This window comes from Brienomyrus brachyistius, unplaced genomic scaffold, assembly GCF_023856365.1.
Source record: "Brienomyrus brachyistius isolate T26 unplaced genomic scaffold, BBRACH_0.4 scaffold53, whole genome shotgun sequence".
NCBI lineage: Eukaryota > Metazoa > Chordata > Actinopteri > Osteoglossiformes > Mormyridae > Brienomyrus > Brienomyrus brachyistius.
The window spans coordinates 2,182,226-2,199,546 of NW_026042328.1; the positions used below are offsets into that span (position 1 = coordinate 2,182,226).

The following is a 17,321-nucleotide window of genomic DNA, read 5'->3' on the forward strand; positions in this document are numbered from 1 at the left end:
CACACATGCACACACAGCACCATTAGAGCACGCATACACATACACACACACACACAGCGCCATTAGAGCGCGCATACACACACACACATACACACACATGCACACACAGCGCCGTTAGAGCACGCATACACACACACACACACACATACACACACACAGCGCCATTAGAGTGCACGCACACACACACATACATACACACACAGCGCCATTAGAGTGCACGCACACATACACACACACATACACACACAGCGGCATTAGAGTGCACGCACACACACACATACACACACAGCGCCATTAGAGTGCACGCACACACACACACACACACAGCGCCATTAGAGCGCACGTACACACACACACACACACACAGCGCCGTTAGGGTGCGCGTACACACACACACACACACACACACACACAGCGCCATTAGAGCGCGCGTACACACACACATACACACAGCGCCATCAGAGCGCGCGTACACACACACGCACACATACACACACACAGCGCTGTTAGTGCGCGTACACACAGACACACATACACACAACGCCATTAGAGCGTGCGTACATACACACACACATACACACAGCGCTGTTAGAGCGTGCGTACGCACACACACACACACACAGCGCCATTAGAGCGCGCGTACACACACACATACACACAGCGCCATCAGAGCGCGCGTACACACACACACACACAGCGCTGTTAGTGCGCGTACACACAGACACACATACACACAACGCCATTAGAGCGTGCGTACATACACACACACATACACACAGCGCTGTTAGAGCGTGCGTACGCACACACACTCACAGCACCCTCTTAGAGCGTGCGTGCACACATACATACACACACTCACAGATCCATGTTAGAGCACGCGTGCACACACACACATACTCTCAGCACCATTAGAGCGCTATGTATGAATGAATGTATGTATATATATATTAAAATAAATAAAATTAATTTAATTAATTAAATTTGTTTCATTAAATAACCATTTAAAGAAATTAATAATTAACAGTACTATGTAGGTACTATATATACACATTTGTAGTATGTGCATGTATACAAACACACACACAGTACCTAAATAGTACTCATTCCTTTAAATGGCTATTTCATAAAAGAAATATAAAATTACTTAATAAACTAATAATTTTATTTACTTTAATCGAGTAAAGCAGGGCAGTAAAAAGATATAATTTAAAGTTTTTTGTTAAATGGTTATTATATACATTGATTGAGTGTCATTGTGTCGGTTATGTTCAGCTGCAGCAATAAAGTTAATTTATTTAATTTAACCCACCAGACTGTGGTTTCATTATGTTACTCAGTCATGCTTTGGGTGACGCTGAAGCAGGACATTAATAGGACAGAACAGAAAGTCTTTATTGTCATTGTACAGGGAGGAAATACAGTAAATAGGTGTAAATATATAAAATGTACATATACAGGGGAGGGGGAAAGCCCCCCCCCCACTCATCAGGATTACAGTTAGTTACACTTTAGTGAGAGAAAAACTTATTTCTGTCAAATATACATTTCAGAGTAAAAAGTACTAAAAAGGTTAAAAAGCAGAGATTTGACCTTTTTGCCAGGAGAACCAGCAACACGTCACAGTGACACTGAGGAGTTTTTATAAACATAAAACCCTGGATAGAGGGACTCAGTGAATGAGGAGGTGAGTCTGTACAGGAGGGTCAGTCCATCAGAGGAGACTCTGTAGAAGGACAGAGCACCAGCCCCCCAGTCCAGATACACTCCTACTCTGCGGGAGCCTGAGGGCCGTATGGGTATGAGAGTCTGTTTATTATTGTGCCAGACAGAGTAACTGTCAGGTTTACACCACAGACACCATGACTTGTCATTGTCTCCAAGCCAACAGTCACTCCCTCCTTTCCTCCTGATCCCTTTATAAGTCACTCCTATCCAGGCTCCATCTCCATCCCACTCAGCCTCCCAGTAACAGCGGCCAGTCAGACTCTCTCTGCACAGAACTTGGGGGCAGTGATCAAATCTCTCTGGATGATCAGGATATGGCTGCTCCTCTGCCCCCCGTGTCACCTTCCTGTTCCCCCCTGACAGAGACAGGTGTCTGTGTGCTGTGTTGGGGTCCAGCGTCAGCTGGCAGGAGTCTGTAGGCAGGAGGAAGAATTATTAATACAATCAGACCGCCTGTACTTTATGATTCTGTACAATATATAAAACAGCGCAGCTTCCCCGAACGAAGCGGGAACCGAAGTTTATGAAATAGCTGAGGAAATGTCGGACGGCGCGCGACGCCGGCGGGAAGAGCCGCCAAAATGCGGCGCGAGCTAAACTAACAGCGTAATTACGGGAAAATAAAATTACAAAGCGGAGACATTCATCGGACATATTCATCACAAGCATATTTACCACAAAACGGCACCAGATATTAATACTAAACGTGAGTGTCTTTACTTTAAAATATAACCTTCCTTCAAACCGCACGCTTCTTCACAGCAGCTCTACCCGCAGACTGAGAGTCCGGCATCGGCGCCGGTTTAGAAGAGAGAGGTAAGGAGCATGAACTGATTACATCTGCCTGCAGACTCCGACAGAAGGGTCTCTACTGTGGGGCCGGAAACTCCACTCCTGCCCGGACACGACGCTACTAAAGAGAACTCAGTCGGCTGGATTATTTAAACTAGTTCCGATGTTGCGCTGACGTCATGTGCACCGCTATTGTGGAGTCATGTGATTTCGGCGCCCTCTAGTGGTGGTATATGCTACGTCATATGGAGCGATACGATATAATCCTAGTGGAGATGATGATAATAATAACAATAATAATAATAATAATGTAGTGTATATTATTGTAATATATTGTTATGGTTTATTGTAAGTAATAATAATACTTATATGATGCTATAATTATATATAAAATGTTGAAATGTTTACATTATACAGACACATATATAACATATATATAAATTATATATACAACACAAATTATAATAATACTACAATAATTATTAATAATGATAATAATATCTCTATCCTATACTTTGGCTCTGTCTCTGAAGTTTATAGAACGTCACGTTCGGCCCAGCAGTGGAGGTCATGTGATTCCTGGTCCCACAGTGGAGACCCTCCTAGCGGAGAAGCCCAGTGTTCTGCAGCCAGACCATTCTCCCGGTTTGGGGGAGACTACAGGTGCCATCTTAGGACAAGACTAACGAATCTCAAAAAGACATAAGTAAACTCACCGCTTGTGCATGAAGAACAAATGCAAAGGATTTCTTTGTGAAATCAAACACACAGAACGATATCAGAACATATTTTAACCCTGTTACACTCCCACACAAGGACGATATAAGCATCTATAAAGTGTTTGTTTATACAAAAAAATGAAAAAATAATATTCTTGGTGATGCCTGTTTTGTCTGTGGGCAGCACAGTGGTTAGTGCTGCTGCCTCATGGGAAGAAGGTCCTGGGTTTGGTCCCGTGTCCTTTCCGTGTGGAGTTCACATGCTCTGCCGTGTTCGCATGGGTTTCCTCCAACGGCCCCAAAGTGTGCAGGCCAGGCTGATTTGTAAGGCTAAATTGTGTGTGTGTGTGTCTCTGTGTGTTTGTGTGTGTGTGTGTGTTTGTGTATGTGTGTGTGTGTGTGTGTGTGTTTGTGTGTGTGTGTGTGCACGTACCCTGTGGTGTGTTTGCACCTGCGCAGGGTTGGTTCCCGCCTGCCCCCCTTGTTCCTGGATAGGCTCTGGTCCCCCCTGTGACCCCAGTTGGGATTGAATGGTTACGGTCCTGGATGTTTTGTCAGTTTTGTTTATTCCCTTTGGATTCTGTCTAAACTGTCACACAGAGAAACTCACCTGAACACAAACATGGAAATCCATCTACATGCAGTGCAAAAGCCACACGATCACAACAACTGTGTGAGTACAATCATATTAATTGTATTAATGGTATTATTGATAAAAACATGCAAACACACTTACATTTCTGTACGCCTGGTCTGGTCCTGCACTGTCCACTATGGTCCACACTATAGGAAAAGCAGTATTTACAATTTTAGAATTAGAATGTAATGATCAGTGGTTATTGTTGACACACCACAGCACACAGTGCACAACAACAAAATGTGTCCTCTGCATTTAACCCATATGTGACATCGTGACACAGCTGGGGGCAGCTAATTCAGCACCCAGGGAGCAGTGCTTGGGGGCGGCACCTTGCTCAGGGAACCTTAGTGGTGTCTTGCTGGTCAGGGATTCAAATTACAAGTGTGCTTCCCTAACCATTAAGCCATAACATAGTACTGCTGTATCCATTTATTTATTGGTGCCTCTTCTTCACATACATGCATAAGTATCTGTAGCATGTCAGACACACACTCTGTACTCACTTCAGCTTCTCCAGTTTACAGCTGGGATCCTCCAGTACAGCAGAGAGCAGCTTCACTCCTGAGTCTCCTGGGTGATTGTAGCTCAGGTCCAGCTCTCTCAGGCGTGAGGGGTTTGACCTCAGAACTGAAGCCAGGGAAGAACAGCCTTCTTCTGTGACTCTACAGCCTGACAGCCTGCAGAGAGACAGACAAAAGCTTCCAATAAATAATAATATCTCACCATTAAAAGTACTGCTTTTAAGCAAATATGTCTGGTCTAATAAATATTTCAATAATTGCAGTTTACAGCATGGAATACTGAGTAATACTGACCTCAGTATCTCCCATTTAGAGTGTGGAATACTTTCTCACTTACCAGGTTAGTCAAATACCAGTGGCCTGAGGTTTAACCTGTGTGCCAGTTGCAGTGTCATTCTGAAAGACCAGTTTACCATTTCACCTGACAAATATGACTAACCATGGTATCCCCAGTTTACAGTGTGGAATTCCCAGTAATACTGACCTCAGTATCTCCAGTTTACAGTGTGAATCCCCCAGTCCAGCAGAGAGCAGCTTCATTCCTGAATCCTGCAGGTCATTGTTACTCAGGTCCAGCTCTCTCAGGGGTGAGGAGTTTGATCTGAGAGCTGAAGCCAGCACCTCACAGCATTTCTCTGTGAGATTACAGCTGTTCAGCCTGCAAAAGGAGCCATGCTATTATACACACAGACCGGTATACATCCTACACATCAGTGATCATAGTGGTACAAAGTATCCAGACTTATTTCAGCATAATAAGAGGGACAGACTACAGTTCAAAGAGAATTGGTGACATAGCAAGGCAGTACCTTAAATCACTACAGTTAGAAAAATTAAACATGATACATTTTTAATGCTGGCCAATCCTCTGATGGTCATCATGTTCCCTGTCATGATGAATACAGTGAACATTTTCATTTCAAAGCACAAATATCCTGAAAGGTTTTGTGTGCAGAATATTCAGGAACTGGATCAGTCTGCTCAGATGAGCAGCTGTTGGCACAACACAGGATCTCCTGCAAATTTACTGTGTATTTTGGCCATTTTTTATACTTGTATGATCATTAACAGTGGGCAACTCTATCATAGGTTAAAAGCCTATAGTTTTATTCAAACTACACATTTTCATAAGTCATACAGACCATATTCCCAATAATGTTCTGTATGTGTTATATTGCATTATCTTCCAGAGCCAGTTTGAATGAGGGCATGAGTGTGAATATGCTCTAAAATCCATTCAGTCACAGGTTCATTAAAATGTATCAGTTATTTTGCGTAGCTCTCTACGCAGCTCCATCATTCTGTTTAATGATCTTAAAGAGCCAGTTACCCTGAAACTAATATCGGCATAAGTATTTCCATAAAGCTCTGAGCAGCGCTGTGACTCAGTGATCAGCACTACAGCCAACCATCTAGGGTGTCAGGTTCAGTTCCTTAAAGGGACAGTTACCCTGAGAACCTTTAATATCAGCATAAGTATTTCCATAAAGCTCTGAGCAGTGCTGTGACTCAGTGATCAGCACTACAGCCGACCATCTAGGGTGTCGGGTTCGGTTCCTTAAAGGGACAGTTACCCTGAGAACCTTTAATACCTGCATAAGTATTTCCATAAAGCTCAGAGCAGCGCTGTGGCTCAGTGATCAGCACTACAGCCGACCATCTAGGGTGTCAGGTTCAGTTCCTGCCTGGGACATGTGTGTGTGTTTAAGTGGGATTTGAATGATGTCCAGAGGAGTTTATGTTTTTTAAATGACACCATAATTCCTGATCCTGTGTGTGAAATCATTTTTTTCTGTATTTCTCTACCTGGGAACTTATGAAATCACCAAACACTAATTGCAGGACTACCAATCCTTTCAGATATGCTTTTAAAAGGAACATTCATTTAAAAGAAATATTTATGAACAGTGATTCTTCATTCATCCCCATGGTGAAATTGTTTTTTCACCTCCCATTCTGCTCAATGAGTCACACAGACACACAAAGGTGAGAGGAAGTTTGCAGTCACAGCACAGGGTCAGCCAGCATCCAGCGCCCCTGCAATTATTGGCATTAGGGATTTGATCAAGGGCCCAGTGATGACATCACTCTGCCGGCCAGGAGGTCTGAACCAGTGACCTTCTACTCAGGGACACAGAGTTAGAACATTCTGTGAAATTCTGGCTCTTGGCTGTTTGTCACACAAAGGATGGCGATGGAAACTACATCACTAACTTAAATGTGACTAATTTCATATTTGCAATGTGGTTACTTCAAGAATTACAGTTTACAGTGTAGAATACCCAGTAATACTGAGCTCAGTATCTCCAGTTTACAGTGTGGAATACCCAGTAATACTGACCTCAGTAACTCCAGTTTACAGTGTGAATCCCCCAGTCCAGCAGAGAGCAGCTTCACTCCTGAATCCTGCAGGTCATTGTGACTCAGGTCCAGCTCTCTCAGGGGTGAGGAGTTTGATCTGAGAGCTGAAGCCAGCACCTCACAGTATTTCTCTGTGAGATTACAGCTGTTCAGCCTGCAAAAGGAGCCATGCTATTATACACACAGACCGGTATACATCCTACACATCAGTGATCACAGTGGTACAAAATATCCAGGCTTATTTCAGCATAATAAGAGGGACAGACTACAGTTCAAAGAGAATTGGAGACATAGCAAGGCAGTACCTTAAATCACTACAGTTAGAAAAATTAAACATGATACATTTTTAATGCTGGCCAATCCTCTGATGGTCATCATGTTCCCTGTCATGATGAATACAGTGAACATTTTCATTTCAAAGCACAAATATCCTGAAAGGTTTTGTGTCCAGAATATTCGGGAACTGGATCAATCTACTCAGATGAGTAACTGTTGGAACAACACAGGATCTCCTGTAAATTTACTGTGTATTTTGGCCATTTTTTGCTGTCATATAATCATTGACAGTGGGTAAGTCTATCATGGGTTAAAAGCCTATAGTTTTATTCAAACTATACATTTTCATAAGTCATACAGACCATATTCCCAATAATGTTCTGTACCCTGAGACTCTTTAATATCTGCATAAGTATTTCCATAAAGCTCTGAGCAGCGCTGTGGCTCAGTGATCAGCACTACAGCCGACCATCTAGGGTGTCGGGTTCAGTTCGTTAAAGGGCCAGTTACCCTGAGACTCTGTAATATCTGCATAAGTATTTCCATAAAGCTCTGAGCAGCGCTGTGACTCAGTAATCAGCACTACAACCGACCATCTAGGGTGTCGGGTTCGGTTCCTTAAAGGGCCAGTTACCCTGAGACTCTTTAATACCTGCATAAGTATTTCCATAAAGCTCTGAGCAGCGCTGTGACTCAGTGATCAGCACTACAGCCGACCATCTAGGGTGTCGGGTTCAGTTCCTTAAAGGGCCAATTACCCTGAGACTCTTTAATATCTGCATAAGTATTTCCATAAAGCTCTGAGCAGCGCTGTGACTCAGTGATCAGCACTACAGCCGACCATCTAGGGTGTCGGGTTCAGTTCCTTAAAGGGCCAGTTACCCTGAGACTCTTTAATATCTGCATAAGTATTTCCATAAAGCTCTGAGCAGCGCTGTGACTCAGTGATCAGCACTACAGCCGACCATCTAGGGTGTCGGGATCAGTTCCTTAAAGGGACAGTTACCCTGAGAACCTTTAATATCAGCATAAGTATTTCCATAAAGCTCTGATCAGCGCTGTGGCTCAGTGATCAGCACTACAGCCGAACATCTAGGGTGTCGGGTTTGGTTCCTTAAAGGGCCAGTTACCCTGAGACTCTTTAATATCTGCATAAGTATTTCCATAAAGCTCTAAGCAGCGCTGTGACTCAGTGATCAGCACTACAGCCGACCATCTAGGGTGTCGGGTTCGGTTCATTCCTGGGATATAGATATATATTTGTGTGTCTGTGTGTGTGTCTGTGTGTGTGTGTGTGTGTGTGTGTTTATGTGGGATTTGAATGATGTCCAGAGAAGTTTATGTTTTTAAAATGACACCTGAATTCCTGATCCTGTGAGTGAAATCATTATTTTCTGTATTTCTCTACCTGGGAACTTATGAAACCACCAAACCCTAATTGCAGGACTACCAGTCCTTTCAGATATGCTTTTAAAAGGAACAATCATTTAAAAGAAATATTTATGAACAGTGTTACTTCATTCACACCCATGGAGAAATTGTCTTTTCACCTCCCATTCTGCTCCATGAGACACACAGACACACACAGGTGAGAAGAAGTTTGGGGTCACAGCACAGGGTCGGCCAGCATCTAGCGCCCCTGCAGTGTTTGGCATTAGGGATCTGCTCAAAGGCCCAGCGATGACATCTCTCTGCCGGCCAGGAGATCTGAACCAGTGACCTTCTACTCACGGACATAGAGTCCGAACATTCTGTGAAATTCTGGCTCTTATCTGTGCATCACACAAAGGATGGTGACGGAAACTACATCACTAACTTAAATGTGACTAATTTCATATTTCCAATGTGGCTACTTCAAGAATTACAGTTTACAGTGTAGAATATCCATTAATACTGACCTCAGTATCCCCAGTTTACAGTGTGAATCCCCCAGTCCAGCAGAGAGCAGCTTCACTCCTGAATCCTGCAGGTCATTGTCACTCAGGTCCAGCTCTCTCAGGTGTGAGAAGTTTGATCTGAGAGCTGAAGCCAGCACCTCACTGCATTTCTTTGTGAGATTACAGTGGTTCAGCCTGCAAAAGGAGCCCAGTTATTATACACACAGACCGGTATATATCCTCCACATCAGTGGTCATAGTGGTACAAAATATCCAGGCTTATTTCAGCATAATAAGAGGGACAGACTACAGTTCAAAGAGAACTGGAGACATAGCAAGGCAGTACCTTAAATCACTACAGTTAGAAAAATTAAACATGATACATTTTTAATGCTGGCCAATCCTCTGATGGTCATCATGTTCCCTGTCATGATGAATACAGTGAACATTTTCATTTCAAAGCAGAAATATCCTGAAAGGTTTTGTGTGCAGAGTATTCAGGAACTGGATCAATCTACTCAGATGAGTAACTGTTGGAACAACACAGGATCTCCTGTAAATATACTGTGTATTTTGGCCATTTTTTCCTGTCATATAATCATTGACAGTGGGTAAGTCCATCATGGGTTAAAAGCCTATAGTTTTATTCAAACTATACATTTCCATAAGTCATACAGACCATATTCCTAATAATGTTCTGTACCCAGAGACTCTTTAATATCTGCATAAGTATTTCCATAAAGCTCTGAGCAGCGCTGTGACTCAGTGATCAGCACTACAGCCGACCATCTAGGGTGTCAGGTTTGGTTCCTGCCTGGAATGTGTGTGTGTGTGTGTTTGTGTGTTTATCTGGATTTTGAATGATGTCCAGAGAAGTTTATGTTTTTTAAATTACACTTAAATTCCTGATCTTGTGTGGAATTAAAATTGGACATCGGTAGGCCCGGGAGGTTGGCATATTGGGTCTGTGTGTGTCTTTAGGCCTTAGGCAAGAAGAGATTGTTTTGAATACTGTGTGACCTCGCTTCGCGATAGCTGCCTGCAGTAAGTTCCGCAGACCCTGAGGAAAGCTCGGGCCTTGGAGAGGCAGACAGTGGAACAAAGGGGGGAGAAACCACCTGCAGGAGGAGATTCGAAGCTGCCCCAACTGGTGCACAGCGAGTTATAGCTTTATAGAATAGTTGTGGCAAACAATATATAGCAAGCTATGCGGTAGTGCAAATGTATAAGTAATTGTCAATCACACTAATCATATGTTAACCATGTATTGGCAGTGATTCAATGACAATACGTCAATACGTTAATCATTAATCAAAGGACAACTGAGTATTTACAGTGATTCAATGTCATGTAATCAATATCTATATTCATATCTCCAGTAGGAGCCTAGCAGTCGAGACATGTTCTGGTAAACTGAGCAGAATGGGTGGACTTTACCTTGCCACCAAGGTGAACCAATAGAATTCGAGAATTGTGTTTGTTATACGTTTGAGCTCGGTTCATTGGTGTTTTGTGACCAATCAGGATTTAGACACCCTTACTGTGGAGTGGGAGTTATGGTTTATCAACTGGTTGCTCGGGGAACTCCGGAGGATTTGGTACCGAATGCCAGAGTGTGATGAGAGCGCTTTGCTGAGTTGCTAGAATAAAAGAGATTTCCTTTACCTCATCAAACTGAGAGGTCCGACTTTTATTCTAAGTATTATATTTAAAATTTTTCTACCACACTTGAGAGTGAAATTATTATTTTCTACATTTCTCTTCCTGGGAACTTATGAAATCACCAAACCCTAATTGCAGGACTACCAATCTTTTCAGATATGCTTTTAAAAGGAACATTCATTTAAAAGAAATATTTATGAACAGTGATACTTCATTCAACCCCATGGGGAAATTGTCTTTTCACCTCCCATTCTGCTCCATGAGACACACAGACAAACACAGGTGAGAGGAAGTTTGGGGTCACAGCACAGGGTCGGCCAGCATCCAGCACCCCTGCAGTGTTTGGCATTAAGGGATTTGCTCAAGGACCCAGCAATGACATCACTCTGCCGGCCAGGAGATCTGAACCAGTGACGTTCTACTCACGGACACAGAATTCGAACATTCTGTGAAATTCTGGCTCTTATCTGTGCATCACACAAAGGATGGTGACGGAAACTACATCACTAACTTAAATGTGAGTAATTTCATATTTCCAATGTGGCTACTTCAAGAATTACACTTTTCAGTGTAGAATATCCAGAAATACTGACCTCAGTATCTCCAGCTTACAGTGTGAATCCCCCAGTACAGCAGAGAGCAGCTTCACTCCTGAGTCTCCTGGGTGATTGTAGCTCAGGTCCAGCTCTCTCAGGTGTGAGGGGTTTGACCTCAGAGCTGAAGCCAGGGAAGAACAGCCTTCTTCTGTGACTCTACAGCCTGACAGCCTGCAGAGAGACAGACAGAAACTCCCCAATAAATAATATCATATCACAATTAAAAGTACTACTTTTAAGCAAATATATCTGGTTTAATAAATATTTCACTAATTGCAGTTTACAGTATTGAATACTGAGTAATACTGACCTCAGTATCTCCCATTTACAGTGTGGAATACTATCTCAGTTGTACTGTCAAATACCAGTGGCCTGTGGTTTAACCTGTGTGCCAGCTGCAGTGTCATTGTGAAAGACCAGTTTACTATTTGACCTGACAAAAATGACTAACCATGGTACCCCCAGTTTACAGTGTGGAATACCCAGTAATACTGACCATAGTACCCCCAGTTTACAGTGTGGAATACCCAGTAATACTAACCTCAGTATCTCCAGTTTACAGTGTGAATCCCCCAGTCCAGCAGAGAGCAGCTTCACTCCTAAATCCTGCAGGTTATTGTCACTCAGGTCCAGCTCTCTCAGGGGTGAGGAGTTTGATCTGAGAGCTGAAGCCAGCGCCTCACAGCATTTCTTTGTGAGATTACAGCTGTTCAGCCTGCAAAAGGAGCCCTGTTATTATACACACAGACCGGAATACATCCTACACATCAGTAATCATAGTGGTACAAAGTATCCAGACTTATTTCAGCATAATAAGAGGGACAGACTACAGTTCAAAGAGAATTGGAGACATAGCAAGGCAGTACCTTAAATCACTCCAGTTATAAAAATTAAACATGATACATTTTTAATGCTGGCCAATCCTCTGATGGTCATCATGTTCCCTGTCATGATGAATACAGTGAACATTTTCATTTCAAAGCACAAATATCCTGAAAGGTTTTGTGTGCAGAATATTCAGGAACTGGATCAATCTACTCAGATGAGTAACTGTTGGAACAACACAGGATCTCCTGTAAATTTACTGTGTATTTTGGCCATTTTTTGCTGTCATATAATCATTGACAGTGGGTAAGTCCATCATGGGTTAAAAGCCTATAGTTTTATTCAAACTATACATTTTCATAAGTCATACAGACCATATTCCCAATAATGTTCTGTACCCAGAGACTCTTTAATATCTGCATAAGTATTTCCATAAAGCTCTGAGCAGTGCTGTGACTCAGTGATCAGCACTACAGCCGACCATCTAGGGTGTCGGGTTCGGTTCCTTAAAGGGCCAGTTACCCTGAGAACCTTTAATATCTGCATAAGTATTTCCATAAAGCTCTGAGCAGCGCTGTGGCTCAGTGATCAGCACTACAGCCGACCATCTAGGGTGTCGGGTTCGGTTCCTTCCTGGGATATATATGTGTGTGTGTTTGTGTGTGTGTGTGTGTGTGTGTGTTTATGTGGGATTTGAATGATGTCCAGAGAAGTTTATGTTTTTAAAATGACACCTGAATTTCTGATCCTGTGAGTGAAATCATTATTTTCTGTATTTCTCTACCTGGGAACTTATGAAACCACCAAACCCTAATTGCAGGACTACCAGTCCTTTCAGATATGCTTTTAAAAGGAACAATCATTTAAAAGAAATATTTATGAACAGTGTTACTTCATTCACACCCATGGAGAAATTGTCTTTTCACCTCCCATTCTGCTCCATGAGACACACAGACACACACAGGTGAGAAGAAGTTTGGGGTCACAGCACAGGGTCGGCCAGCATCTAGCGCCCCTGCAGTGTTTGGCATTAGGGATCTGCTCAAAGGCCCAGCGATGACATCTCTCTGCCGGCCAGGAGATCTGAACCAGTGACCTTCTACTCACGGACATAGAGTCCGAACATTCTGTGAAATTCTGGCTCTTATCTGTGCATCACACAAAGGATGGTGACGGAAACTACATCACTAACTTAAATGTGACTAATTTCATATTTCCAATGTGGCTACTTCAAGAATTACAGTTTACAGTGTAGAATATCCATTAATACTGACCTCAGTATCCCCAGTTTACAGTGTGAATCCCCCAGTCCAGCAGAGAGCAGCTTCACTCCTGAATCCTGCAGGTCATTGTCACTCAGGTCCAGCTCTCTCAGGTGTGAGAAGTTTGATCTGAGAGCTGAAGCCAGCACCTCACTGCATTTCTTTGTGAGATTACAGTGGTTCAGCCTGCAAAAGGAGCCCAGTTATTATACACACAGACCGGTATATATCCTCCACATCAGTGGTCATAGTGGTACAAAATATCCAGGCTTATTTCAGCATAATAAGAGGGACAGACTACAGTTCAAAGAGAACTGGAGACATATCAAGGCAGTACCTTAAATCACTACAGTTAGAAAAATTAAACATGATACATTTTTAATGCTGGCCAATCCTCTGATGGTCATCATGTTCCCTGTCATGATGAATACAGTGAACATTTTCATTTCAAAGCAGAAATATCCTGAAAGGTTTTGTGTGCAGAGTATTCAGGAACTGGATCAATCTACTCAGATGAGTAACTGTTGGAACAACACAGGATCTCCTGTAAATATACTGTGTATTTTGGCCATTTTTTGCTGTCATATAATCATTGACAGTGGGTAAGTCCATCATGGGTTAAAAGCCTATAGTTTTATTCAAACTATACATTTCCATAAGTCATACAGACCATATTCCTAATAATGTTCTGTACCCAGAGACTCTTTAATATCTGCATAAGTATTTCCATAAAGCTCTGAGCAGCGCTGTGACTCAGTGATCAGCACTACAGCCGACCATCTAGGGTGTCAGGTTTGGTTCCTGCCTGGAATGTGTGTGTGTGTGTGTTTGTGTGTTTATCTGGATTTTGAATGATGTCCAGAGAAGTTTATGTTTTTTAAATTACACTTAAATTCCTGATCTTGTGTGGAATTAAAATTGGACATCGGTAGGCCCGGGAGGTTGGCATATTGGGTCTGTGTGTGTCTTTAGGCCTTAGGCAAGAAGAGATTGTTTTGAATACTGTGTGACCTCGCTTCGCGATAGCTGCCTGCAGTAAGTTCCGCAGACCCTGAGGAAAGCTCGGGCCTTGGAGAGGCAGACAGTGGAACAAAGGGGGGAGAAACCACCTGCAGGAGGAGATTCGAAGCTGCCCCAACTGGTGCACAGCGAGTTATAGCTTTATAGAATAGTTGTGGCAAACAATATATAGCAAGCTATGCGGTAGTGCAAATGTATAAGTAATTGTCAATCACACTAATCATATGTTAACCATGTATTGGCAGTGATTCAATGACAATACGTCAATACGTTAATCATTAATCAAAGGACAACTGAGTATTTACAGTGATTCAATGTCATGTAATCAATATCTATATTCATATCTCCAGTAGGAGCCTAGCAGTCGAGACATGTTCTGGTAAACTGAGCAGAATGGGTGGACTTTACCTTGCCACCAAGGTGAACCAATAGAATTCGAGAATTGTGTTTGTTATACGTTTGAGCTCGGTTCATTGGTGTTTTGTGACCAATCAGGATTTAGACACCCTTACTGTGGAGTGGGAGTTATGGTTTATCAACTGGTTGCTCGGGGAACTCCGGAGGATTTGGTACCGAATGCCAGAGTGTGATGAGAGCGCTTTGCTGAGTTGCTAGAATAAAAGAGATTTCCTTTACCTCATCAAACTGAGAGGTCCGACTTTTATTCTAAGTATTATATTTAAAATTTTTCTACCACACTTGAGAGTGAAATTATTATTTTCTACATTTCTCTTCCTGGGAACTTATGAAATCACCAAACCCTAATTGCAGGACTACCAATCTTTTCAGATATGCTTTTAAAAGGAACATTCATTTAAAAGAAATATTTATGAACAGTGATACTTCATTCAACCCCATGGGGAAATTGTCTTTTCACCTCCCATTCTGCTCCATGAGACACACAGACAAACACAGGTGAGAGGAAGTTTGGGGTCACAGCACAGGGTCGGCCAGCATCCAGCACCCCTGCAGTGTTTGGCATTAAGGGATTTGCTCAAGGACCCAGCAATGACATCACTCTGCCGGCCAGGAGATCTGAACCAGTGACGTTCTACTCACGGACACAGAATTCGAACATTCTGTGAAATTCTGGCTCTTATCTGTGCATCACACAAAGGATGGTGACGGAAACTACATCACTAACTTAAATGTGAGTAATTTCATATTTCCAATGTGGCTACTTCAAGAATTACACTTTTCAGTGTAGAATATCCAGAAATACTGACCTCAGTATCTCCAGCTTACAGTGTGAATCCCCCAGTACAGCAGAGAGCAGCTTCACTCCTGAGTCTCCTGGGTGATTGTAGCTCAGGTCCAGCTCTCTCAGGTGTGAGGGGTTTGACCTCAGAGCTGAAGCCAGGGAAGAACAGCCTTCTTCTGTGACTCTACAGCCTGACAGCCTGCAGAGAGACAGACAGAAACTCCCCAATAAATAATATCATATCACAATTAAAAGTACTACTTTTAAGCAAATATATCTGGTTTAATAAATATTTCACTAATTGCAGTTTACAGTATTGAATACTGAGTAATACTGACCTCAGTATCTCCCATTTACAGTGTGGAATACTATCTCAGTTGTACTGTCAAATACCAGTGGCCTGTGGTTTAACCTGTGTGCCAGCTGCAGTGTCATTGTGAAAGACCAGTTTACTATTTGACCTGACAAAAATGACTAACCATGGTACCCCCAGTTTACAGTGTGGAATACCCAGTAATACTGACCATAGTACCCCCAGTTTACAGTGTGGAATACCCAGTAATACTAACCTCAGTATCTCCAGTTTACAGTGTGAATCCCCCAGTCCAGCAGAGAGCAGCTTCACTCCTAAATCCTGCAGGTTATTGTCACTCAGGTCCAGCTCTCTCAGGGGTGAGGAGTTTGATCTGAGAGCTGAAGCCAGCGCCTCACAGCATTTCTCTGTGAGATTACAGAGGTTCAGCCTGCAAAAGGAGCCATGCCATTTTTTGTACTTTTATGATTATTAACAGTGGGCAAGTCTATCATAGATTAAAATTCTATAGTGTTTTCCAAACTGTTGCTCAAGGGCCCAACGATGACATCACTCTGCAAGCCAGGAGATCTGAACCAGCAGCCTTCCGCTCATGGGCACGGAGTCCAAACCGCAGAGTCACAGACCCCCAGTATTTACAGAAATACTTTCTCCAGTTTCCAGAACTGAAAAGTCTGGGTCTTGGTTGTTTGTCACACAAAGGATGGTCATAGAAAACCTGTCACTTTGTTAGTACGTCACTAACTTTAATCAATATAAAAACTGGCTTCCACATAGTCATGGAAAAAACATACCCGGCCTTGTTATTAATACAAAGGGGAAATAAATGTTATATTTTCATTATATACTTTAAACAATGCTACTATAAAACTGCCCGACTGGAGGTGTTGTTATTGGTGGGAAAACACACAGAGTTAGTTTGTACATGTACTGTAACAATAAAGATATTCTGTTATATTCTCTCCTCTGTCAGGAGCAGCTGCAGCCAGCAGAGGGCGCCAGTGAGCAGCCAGCGACAGCAGTCATACAGAAGCTCCCAGCTCTGGGCTCCATCACATGAACACGCCTGCTGACAATAACACTCACATACCACTTATACACCCTGTGGGTAAAGAGCCCTCACTGTTTCTATAGCAGGTTAGGATGCTGTGCCTGAGATCAGAAGGCAGACTGGATGGGAACGAAAACCTCACTTTTTTGTTTATTACTACATCACTACCTTCAGTCATTATAAAGTCTGTGGTCCAGATTAGCTACTGCTATAGAAACAGCTGCAGTCGAGATTATCAAAATAATAATATTCATCAGACATTTCAAACAATATTCATGTATTACTGCCAGACCAGACATGATGTCCATCCCCACGTCACTTACAGAGCCGTCCTGGAGTTCTTGACCACAGGCAGCAGCCTCCAGTGCTCTTCATCTGATCTGATGTACTTCTTCATATCAAACACATCCAGCTCCTCATCTGACATCAGCATCACAAAGGCCAGAGCTGAGTACTGTGCAGGTGAGAGGTCTTCTGCTG

General features: G+C 42.7%; 1 protein-coding gene across 3 annotated transcripts in view; it reads right to left on the reverse strand.

Moving 5' to 3' along the window:
* Positions 1–1,371: 1,371 nt before the first annotated feature.
* Positions 1,372–17,321, reverse strand: part of LOC125724015 (NACHT, LRR and PYD domains-containing protein 12-like) — a 134,520-nt gene continuing 118,570 nt past the window's right edge. For 2 of the 3 annotated variants that reach the window (XM_049000864.1, XM_049000863.1), the window contains exons 13-23: positions 16,047–16,220; positions 15,503–15,676; positions 13,269–13,442; positions 11,711–11,884; positions 11,167–11,340; positions 8,933–9,106; positions 6,739–6,912; positions 4,882–5,055; positions 4,380–4,553; positions 3,973–4,019; positions 1,372–2,138 (exon numbers count right to left, since the gene is read on the reverse strand). In XM_049000864.1, coding sequence (XP_048856821.1) covers positions 1,618–2,138; positions 3,973–4,019; positions 4,380–4,553; positions 4,882–5,055; positions 6,739–6,912; positions 8,933–9,106; positions 11,167–11,340; positions 11,711–11,884; positions 13,269–13,442; positions 15,503–15,676; positions 16,047–16,220 — 2,134 coding nt within the window. In that variant the 3' untranslated portion in view covers positions 1,372–1,617. The remainder of the gene's footprint in view (positions 2,139–3,972; positions 4,020–4,379; positions 4,554–4,881; positions 5,056–6,738; positions 6,913–8,932; positions 9,107–11,166; positions 11,341–11,710; positions 11,885–13,268; positions 13,443–15,502; positions 15,677–16,046; positions 16,221–17,321) is intronic. The other variant, XM_049000862.1, reaches the window with a different exon arrangement.